The 9,956-nt window shown below is 39.9% G+C and overlaps 1 protein-coding gene across 1 annotated transcript; it reads left to right on the forward strand.

Annotated features, from left to right (window-relative positions):
• The first annotated feature begins 359 nt into the window (after positions 1-359).
• Positions 360-6,928, forward strand: LOC121333638 (vertebrate ancient opsin-like). The gene is made up of 5 exons (XM_041400168.1): positions 360-720; positions 2,117-2,327; positions 2,935-3,052; positions 5,349-5,588; positions 6,698-6,928. Exons 1-5 carry the CDS (start codon positions 360-362, stop codon positions 6,926-6,928), a joined length of 1,161 nt encoding a protein of 386 aa, XP_041256102.1.
• Positions 6,929-9,956: the final 3,028 nt, after the last annotated feature.

The following is a 9,956-nucleotide window of genomic DNA, read 5'->3' on the forward strand; positions in this document are numbered from 1 at the left end:
CTGATTTTTTCCCAGCGGAGTTGGGCTGAGCTGAGGGGCATTTCAGCACTGCTGGCTGCTGCAGGAGGAGGAAACCTATTACAGACAAAGCACAGCTGCAGTGAGAGAGAGGCAGTGGGCAGAGAGGGGCAGAAGTTGCTCTAATAGATATCTATTCTTGCTAATCCTCTTCCACTTCCACTCTGCAGCACTAAACTTTCCTCCAACTGAAACATTTTTTCCTCGGTTATTATTGGAGAGCAGCAGGAGGGGGAGTTTGTTCACATTTCTGTTGGAGCGAGCAAACATCTCCTTTTAATCCTGAATATTATTTGAAACTCCAGTATTATATGATACTATTTTTGCTGCTGAACAAAGTAATGGATGCATTGAGAGCATTTGAAAACGGGTCGCTCTTGCCCAGTTACTCTGCTCCTGCCAGGTGGGATCCCTTCCGTGGTCCCTTGGGCTCCATCCAGCCCTGGCAATTCAGGGTTCTGGCAGCAGTAATGTTGTTGGTGACCTCCCTGTCACTTGCTGAGAACCTGGCTGTAATCGTGGTAACTTTTAACTTCAAGCAATTGAGACAACCTGTCAATTATATTATAGTCAATTTGTCTGTGGCTGATTTCCTGGTCTCACTGACTGGTGGTACCATCAGCTTTTTAACAAATCTAAAAGGTTATTTTTTTATGGGATACTGGGCTTGTGTATTGGAAGGATTTGCTGTCACATTTTTTGGTAAGCTTGATTTTGTTTGTAGTTGTATGTTCTTTTCCTTCAACTTCCTTCAATGTATTCTACTGCAGCTTCCTAAATCACTGACTTTGCATGCCTTTCAATTCACTGGTAATTTCCCCTGTTACATATATTCTGTAGTGGAAAGTGAAAAATTTATCTCTCTATCCCTGTCATATACGTGGCCTGTTGCATGTGTACTGATCATTGAATATGTTTCACAGAATGAGGAAAAGCCTTCCAATAGAATAGCAGCATTGTGGGGCTTATGGTAAAACAATTTCAGGAAAAAAGTTCTTATGCATAGCTATGTTCAATATTTGTATTTGTGTGTGTATATATAGATAAATAAGAGAGAGAGAAAGAGAGTGAGTTGCTGGTAACAGTCAGTCCACACACCAACACCTTTTTGTGATTTTTTTTTCATGGCTTTGTTCACTTACTAGAAAAAAAAATATTAGAAGTACTCTAAGAGGAAAACTCCTCACTACACAGTAGCCTGTGTAAATACATCTCTGCAGAGTAAATGGGATATTAGTTTAGAATGGGGCATTTACTCACTTGAGACAGACACTCATTCCTGTGTCCTGTCCCTGTCTCTGAAGCTGCATGAAGACAGCCAGTAATGCTTGTCCCTGCTCTAAATCACACAGTGCTGATCCTCAGCCTGAAAAGGAGTCCCAGAGCTGCTCTCTGCCTGTTTAAGACAGACAGAGGGAATGTCACTGAGGGACGATGCTTCTACATCAGTTTGTGGCATGCCCAGTTTGTGGTATGGAGAAAGATCAGGCTGTTTCAAGATTTTGGTGTCCCACCAGGTAGTATGTGCCTAAACTTGACAATTTGATGTTGTGGCCAGCTGTCTGCACATTTGAGTTTTCTGATAGCGTGAAATAATTTTTGCAAAGATAATGTTTTGGAGATTTTAGTTTATTACTTTGGATGCTACACATAATTTGCAGCTTTTCAGTGTAGAACTAAAAGTGGAAGTCCTAATCACTTAACTGGCCTGATTAGCTGCTTGGTTTTGTAGCCATTTTACTGTAGACAGGCAAACTGGACAAACATTAAATTCTTATGCTCTTCATTAGTGTTAAATAATATATATAAATTGCCCATCCTTTCATAACTTGTGTTGATAGAAAAGGTGTCTGATGTTGTGGGTAGTCAAAGAGTGTAACTGGCTGCCCAGAGTGGTTGTGGAGTCTTCATCTCCAAAGATACTCAAAACCCAGCTGGACTTGGTCCTGAGCAACCTGCTGGATGGACAGTGCTTGAGGGGGAGTGGTGGCCTCCAGAGATGCTTTTCAAAATAAACAGTTCAGGGATTCTGTAATTTGGGATGGTGCTTGCTGTTCAGTGGTCTACCCAGATTTGATGCTGTGTTCTCTTGCTCCAGGCATTGTAGCTCTCTGGTCCCTTGCTCTGCTGGCTTTTGAGCGGTACGTTGTGATCTGCCGCCTGCCGAGAAATGCACGCTTGAGGGGGAAGCATGCAGCTCTAGGTATCGTCTTTGTGTGGAGTTTTTCCTTCATTTGGACCTTTCCACCAACATCTGGTTGGAGCAGTTACACCCCCAGTAAGATTGGAACTACTTGTGAGCCGAACTGGTAAGCCACTCTCACAGAGGATGGTAAAAAACTGAAACTTGCGGTTCAGGATGCCTCAGGGCCAGGAATTTAAAGGAAAGGGTTAAAGATGATGTAAATCTCTGGAAAAAAAATCAGCTGTAAAGAAAGCTGTTATAAAACTGATCAAAATTTTCCACGATCAGTTTCTAAACCAAAAATTTCTAAAGGGTGGAGCTTCCATCTCTAATGAAAATAATCACCCTAGACCTTGTGCTTTTTGTCAAGAGTTAAAGGGCAAAGAGATAAATTTTTTCAGAAGACTGGACAATGCTCTGAGCCAGCTAGTCTGACCCCATAGCTGGCTCTGCTTGGAGCAGGAGGTTGGACTACCTGTCCCTTCCCATGTAATCAGCCCCACAGTCCTTTTGTACTGTGCCTACAGTTGTAGGATCCCCTGCTAGTCCCTGGGCAGGAGATGGCCCAGGGCTCCATCTGGGGATATGACTAGAGCTGCAAAGGGCCACGCTGAATAAAAATATTTGACAAAAATACTAGTGGCATCTTTGAAAAGAAAGATCAATATTCCTAGAAAATAATAAGAACACGTAGTAGTAATACATACAAAGGTATTTTGTATTTTATACAGGTCCTCAGGAGCTTATGCTGACCGTACATACATTATTACATTCTTCACCACCTGTTTTATAGTACCCTTATTGGTGATTTTGGTATCCTATGGAAAACTGGTGTGGAAGTTAAAAAAGGTAAGAAGAAGCACCCATAAGAAAACTTTTAAAATGTGTATGCATGTAAAAGTTTGGAATTACTGTGTTTGATTTTCTGTAAAGATTAGACATAAGCAGGTCAGATTTGCAGGCTCAAACACACTCAGTTACATCCCTTATATATAATTACCCTTACAAACAGAAATTCATGCTATGGTTAGAAGTGGTGTTTTACAGTGTGGAGTTCACATCACTTATCAGTGCATCTCATTAGTCAAACATCATACAAGTGAAAGAATGTCTACCTCATAAATAACAGAATGATCCAGTACTGCTTTATTCACAATTATGCTTCAATTCAGTGATATTTCATGAGACTCAAACCAGGCAAATTAGATGCGGCTTAAAATGACTGTAGTTGTAAATTTTAAGAGTGCTTCCTGCTACTTATTAATATGCTCAAAATAAGATGTAGCCTTTGCAAATAATGTCATGCTGTTTAATAAACAAAGTATTAGATTGTCCAGGAATATTTTAAAGATTTGAGAAATGCTTTTCAATTTTCTTTAATGGTTGTGTTGACCTGATCCAAAGGAGAAGCTGCAAAATGTGATAAAGAAGACAATAGAACAGGAAAATTCCTATTTGGTCCAGGATTTGGGAACAAGATTCTGGGACAATATTGATATTTCTATTTATTACAAAGCTCTGAAAAACCAGTACCTGCGACACTTTCTGTAAATCTATAATGAATTGCCATATGATTGTATCTCACAACTAAGCTCATTTTCAAAAATGGGACTACAATGAACAGAGAGAGATCCAAGCACCAGAACTGGTGTCTTGATGTTCCCAACCACCCCTCTTCATGCACTTTGTCCCACCTTTGTCACAGTGCAGGGTTGTTCCTGAGTGGAATAATCTGCCAGCCCCTCAGTCCCAGTGACCCCAGCTTTACAATGCTAATTGTAGCTTTCACTGCAGCATCAAAGTTGATCAGAGAAATTAATCTTTGGAAAAATAAAAAATTAGCAGTTTACCACAGAGGTAAATTATTATGGCAGTATTCCTTTGTTTGGAAGATAAAGCACCAGTATGTTTTTCTTTACCAGTATTTAGAGAAAGGAAAAGCTGTACGTGAAGAAAAGACCAGGCTGATATGAGACAAAGATGAAACCTTTGAAAGTGCAATAAAGGAGATTGTGCTCCTTTTCCAGGAGACTGCAATCTGCTGAAAGGGAGGCTGGGCCGCTCTCTGTGTAGGAACAGCATGCATTAAAAAATGCTATGGAAATCTCATATATTGGCAGGGACTATCTTATCAGTACCAAACACAGCCTTTGTTAATGCCTAATAACTTGCAGTTATTGTAACAACTCTTTATTGTTGTTGTTGTTGTTATTGTTGTTGATGTTTTTGGTATGTTTATATTTGGTAAAAACTGATGCAAATTGAAACTTTCTACAGAGGTGAGGACATTGCCCTTCCTAGGAGGTGCATCTATACCTCTTTTAGCACAAACATTGAATTCTCCGAGTGTAGTTCAAAAGTATTAGGGAAAATGTCTCCACAGAGTTCTAACATTACTGCAGGAAGTTAAAAGGCCACCTTACACAAACAAATCTTATTTTATTAGAATGTAACATTGCAAGACCTGGCATCAGGTTTTTCTGGAGCCATACAGAGTTATTAATTATTTCTCATGTAAACTAACATTTCATAACAGCACCTTGTTTTGCTAAGTCATCAGAAACCAAACAGGGATGTTTCCCAGAAAGACAGTTTGACATCAGCTAATTTCTGTGTGAACCTCTGCGCTTAAGCTTCCTGCATGATCACTGAGGAAAAGAGAGAGAGCATTCCCACTAAATGCCCCAATCCCACTTTAATTCTGATATCATTAGTTCGTAAATGCTCTTCTGGAGAAGGCCATAAGGCACCACTGAGGCAGACAGACTCCCCTGGTGTGCATTTGCCCCCAGGTGAGGAGGTTGCACAGCCCCAGCAGCATGCCAGACACCCAGCTGTCTGCAAAAGCTACGTGGAATAGAAAGTGCTGGAATTCAGCTCAGTATCTGCTTGTGACTCACCATGATGTTCTTCTTTTTCACTTTGACAATAAAAATATGAAGATACTTAAGCAAAGGAAGATTTACTGATGCTGTGTGTGGTAATTCGTGTCCCTCAGCAGTAGCTGCAGCACCCATCCCTCTGTGCTGCTGCCCTTGGGAAGAGCAGGTCTTCCCTTCCAGCCTGGCCCCTAGACAGCTCACTGAAGTCACTGGTTGGACAGCTTGTTGTTTGTTTTCTAGAATCTTTTCTCTTTTCTTAAAAGGTGTCAGATGCACAAGGCAGGCTGGGAACTACCAGGAGACCTGAAAGACAAGTGACTAGAATGGTTGTTTTTATGATCATTGCCTTTCTAATCTGCTGGATGCCATACGCTACCTTTTCTATCCTAGTCACTGCACATCCCTCCATTGAGCTGGATCCTTGTCTGGCAGCAATTCCGGCCTTCTTTTCCAAAACAGCCACTGTTTATAATCCAATTATTTATGTCTTTATGAACAAACAGGTACTGTATGCTCTCAGAGTGTCTCTAACACTCATATTTTGCTATTTTGTCTTGCTTTATAATGAATTATTTCTACCTACCTATGTGTTAGCTAACAAGCATTACAATATCCAGCATTTAGAATGAAAAAAATATTTGCCTGGTGGAAGATAGTGTAAGCCTCTGAGCATTATTGAAATATAAATGTTAATAATCATTACGTTTAGATATTATAAAGGAAAATCAGCCCTTAGGGAACATGAGTTAGCTTTCTGTCTGAAAATTATCTTCTCAAGACTGTCCCAATATATTTCAATAATTCCTTAAGAACACAACACCATTAAGTTGATCTTGAGGTGGGGTGCACATTTTCAAAGCTTGAATTTGTCCTGGGGAAATGAGGCATTTGTGGTTTGTGTGCAGAGGGGTAGAAGCATTGAACATGACCCTTTAGCAAAGAGCTTTTTTCTCTTTAATGAGGGCAGAGGATTGGATGCAGAAAAAAAGAATTGACATGGGGATGAACCAGCATGCTGTGTGCTCACAGTGATAACAGGCATGATAATAAACATGGCCAGATTTCTGCAATGAATGCAGCAACTGAGTGGTGGCATCAAGCTCATAAATTAAATAAAGAAAAACAGTTAAGTGACTGTTGAATAAAAAATGCTGAATTTATTTATCCAGTCTTGCAGAGAGAGCTATTGCTTGTCTCACATCCTGTGTACAGCAACGTGATCTCCCAAACTATGTAGATGTGTGCTACACTTTACCCTGTTTGTGGCTGAAACAATAAAAACCCATCTTTGAGTAGCCAGGAATTTAATATATGAAAGCATGATTCTGGAGAAATGACCAATCATGTCCATTAGATATGATTACCTAGAAGCAGAAAAGAAAAATTATTTTCTAGATTAAGATTGGCTCTTTTCAGAACACAGTTAATTTTTAGGTTTAGAGTTCTTCGTGGTGGCATAGGTAAATCTATTTTATAGGGTTATTTCTTTATATTCCCAACTGATTCATGAGAGAATTTCCAAGACTTTTAGCTAATATACGGATTGATTTATAGAATCATTTTTACATTTCTTATGCGTTTTTACTGATCTCCTGTTTTTTCACCTTTTTAGTTCAGGCAGTGTCTGATTCAATTGTTCAGTTGCAGTGCCATGGGAACTGCAGAGTCCAACTTGAACCTGACTTCAGAGAGAGCAGTGCCAGCCCAGGAGAGAAGAGGCAGAGAGATGGCCCCCACGGCAGTTCATAGCACCATTTCTAAGAGGAAAACTGGAGATGAACACAGAAGCCAACAACCTTTGGCCCTGTTGACAGCTTCAGAAAACAAGATGTGTCCCATGTAGAGTGGGAGATGGATCATTAATGCAATGCTACAGCGTATTTCATTGTTACAATCACCTAATATAAAGATTTGTTGTCACTGGGAAGGGACATTGTGGTCCTGTGGACAGCAGCTCCTCAGTGCCTGTAAGAGCTGCTTGGCTCTATGGGTGCAGTCAAACACCCAAACAGCCATAAGGTGAGTCCCTTCCTCCACTGCATTTCTCTTCCCAATCCACAACCAACTGGCACTGCACCACTGTGTCTCTCTGCCTCCACTCCTTAAGTGCCTGTTTCTGCTGAAGTCCCATCCTCGCTGCTTTAGTTGGACTGCTGATTCCAGAACAAATTACTAACTTGTTACTACACCTCCACTTTCAGAAGCAAGGACTATAACATAGATACTGCTTCTGTAAACAGTGAAAACTAATGGAAATTGCCAGCTTTCCCTGTCTGTATTCCATCTCATGTTTAATTCGCACAATGAAGTGCAGCAATATGTTTAGCTTTAGTGGAATGTCACTTGCACATGAAAAGCCAAACCAGGTTAGGAGCGTAATCAAGACAGACTTCTGTTTTACAAAGTGTTGGGGATCATTGTATGAAATGTTGCTAAGAACTAAGCTTGTGCTAAGGCACATTGGAATTTTAATCCTGTATAAAATCCATCTTTAATTGAATGCATTTTAGGAGAAAAGGCAAAGGCTGACTGTATTTAAATGCTTTAGGATGGAAAACCATTATTTCTAGAGAAGACATTAGAACAATGCCAGCTGGAAGAAGTGTTGCTCCATAATGGTGTAGAGAAGCTACACTAGCTTCACCCTGTACGGGCCTTAGCTATAGAAATATGATATGGAAGGAATCATCCATGGTTCAGTTTTACTTCCAAAAAATAGAACTATTTTACACAGAATACATAAATTTTGTTTCTATCAGGTTGGTTTTTTTTCTGCTTTCTCTGAAGTTAATGTTTGAAAAACTATGTTGCCTTGAAAAAGAGTGGGACTACCTGAGACACCTGTGCATTGCTGACTTGGAAGCCAAGAGCCATTCCTGCAGCAGCTGGAGATGCTGGAGAGTCAGGAAAAGGTAATACAGACGTCCAGCACTCATAAAGCACATCCTGAACCCCTGGTATGTTGCAGAGGCTGGTTTCAGTGTGACTCCCCTGCTCGTGAGGAGGTGAGCTGGGGTGCAGGGGCAGGCACGGAGCGCGTCCCTGAGCCGCTCCGGCCGGGCGCGCCCGGAGAACTGCTTGGCCCTTGGCCATCTGCTCCTGCCCCTCACTGCACTCACACCATGGGCAGCCATGCTCTTCGTTTTGTACCTCACAAAAGCCCTTTGGACCTATTCTACACCGTGTCCTTTGCAGAGGAGGAGAGGTTAGGAAGCATCAGATCCTTTTCTGATTAGAAGGATGTTCAGATTCTGTTGCCCTGATTTCATTTTGGGATGGTAGGATCCAAAGAGAGGAGTTAGTCTACAAATAAAATCATGAGCTGCATGTGTGAGAACTCACTGCAAAAGACTGTATGCTTTTCTTATTCATCTCACAAAATTTCATGAGGTGACTGCCTTTTAGAATGTAATTTTAGCTTGAACTTTTGCAGGGTTCAATCTTAAACACAAATGTTGATCCCTATTGTGACAGGGACATTCTTTACCATTCTTTAATCCTGTGTTATCTGTGACAGAACAATGAACAAATGTCTATGCCTTTTTAAAATGTTTTGGAAATACTGTAAGATAGGAAGAGTATGGTATTCAGTTATTAATTCTGTTCACCTTTTGGTGCTCATTAGTCTGTTAAAACAGCCAGATATGATTTGAAAGTGAAAATTCTTGCATTTAAGACTCAGATTTTCTCTTTCAAGGATATATTGACCTAGGTTAATCACAAGTTAATGGTATTACATATATTAAATCATGAAGAATTGGCAGAAGTGCTAGTGTTTAATTAAAAGCAACAGAATTATTTTATCTCCTGAGGAGGTGAGGATATGTAAAGTATCACTGTAGTACAAAATAAAGCAACAAAAATTAAGTAATTGCAAAGAAAAAACCAATGTAAAAATGCATGTAAATGATGTAAAAACGTATGGAAAGCAGTAGAAAACAGCAAGCTGTCTCTGTGAGATGTACCCATCTCTGATAGAAACAAGGAATAATAGAATCAATGGGTATTTTCATCTTAAAATGTCTCCAGTAATGCTTTTCGGGAGCCGGAGGATACCTTTTCTCCTTGTCAGAAAGTTCATTTTAAAAATTGTGAACACCTTGATGCATTGTCATGGTGGGCCCACCAGAACAGTATCAGCCTGGGAGCAAAATATTACAGAGCTCCCAGGATCTGCTTGTTAAGTCTTTCAATGTAACACAATAAAAATTCTTTTAGAACTACAAACAAAACTAGGGGTTCAGAGTTGTGCACAGGGATTAAAGGGACACATTTTTGCAGTATGTGGTAAGAGCATGACATGAATATTTTGCCATATACAAAAAGTAATTTAGGCAATGGATAGTTTTAAGACCTTAAAATTTCATGAATAAAAGGTGTTAACACTGCCAAAGTCAGCTTGCTTGCACTTGATTGGGAGCTAATAAACAGCATCTTGTGTCCTTGAATTTTCATTTTGCCACCAAGAGTATGCCTAGAAATCACATTCTTTAAAAAAATTTGTAGCACTGTTTATTGTTTGCAAAACTAGCAACGTAACACTACTCCACTTTCTGCTTTGTGATCATTGCATTTTAATGATGTAATCTGGAGAAAGATACTGCCTTTCCTGCAACTCATCCATGGCATAGGGGGATAATTGCTTTGTGTTTTTTCTTAAAAATGTGAGCAGTACTTCAGCAATCTACTTGTTTGTAATGGAAATAGTCTTCTTTTGTTTGTTTGTTTTTTAATGTAAATGATGGTTGCCATGAGAGTTACTCTTGTGTTATGAGGTTATGTTGGTTCCTTTGGGATAACAGTAAGAAAGGCACTGACACTGAAGCCTAGCTAAATAACTCACTGAGTGAAAACCAGAAATTCTGGAAAAG

Source organism: Onychostruthus taczanowskii, unplaced genomic scaffold (genome assembly GCF_017590055.1).
Source record: "Onychostruthus taczanowskii isolate IOZ18803 unplaced genomic scaffold, ASM1759005v1 scaffold173, whole genome shotgun sequence".
NCBI classification, from domain to species: Eukaryota; Metazoa; Chordata; class Aves; order Passeriformes; family Passeridae; genus Onychostruthus; species Onychostruthus taczanowskii.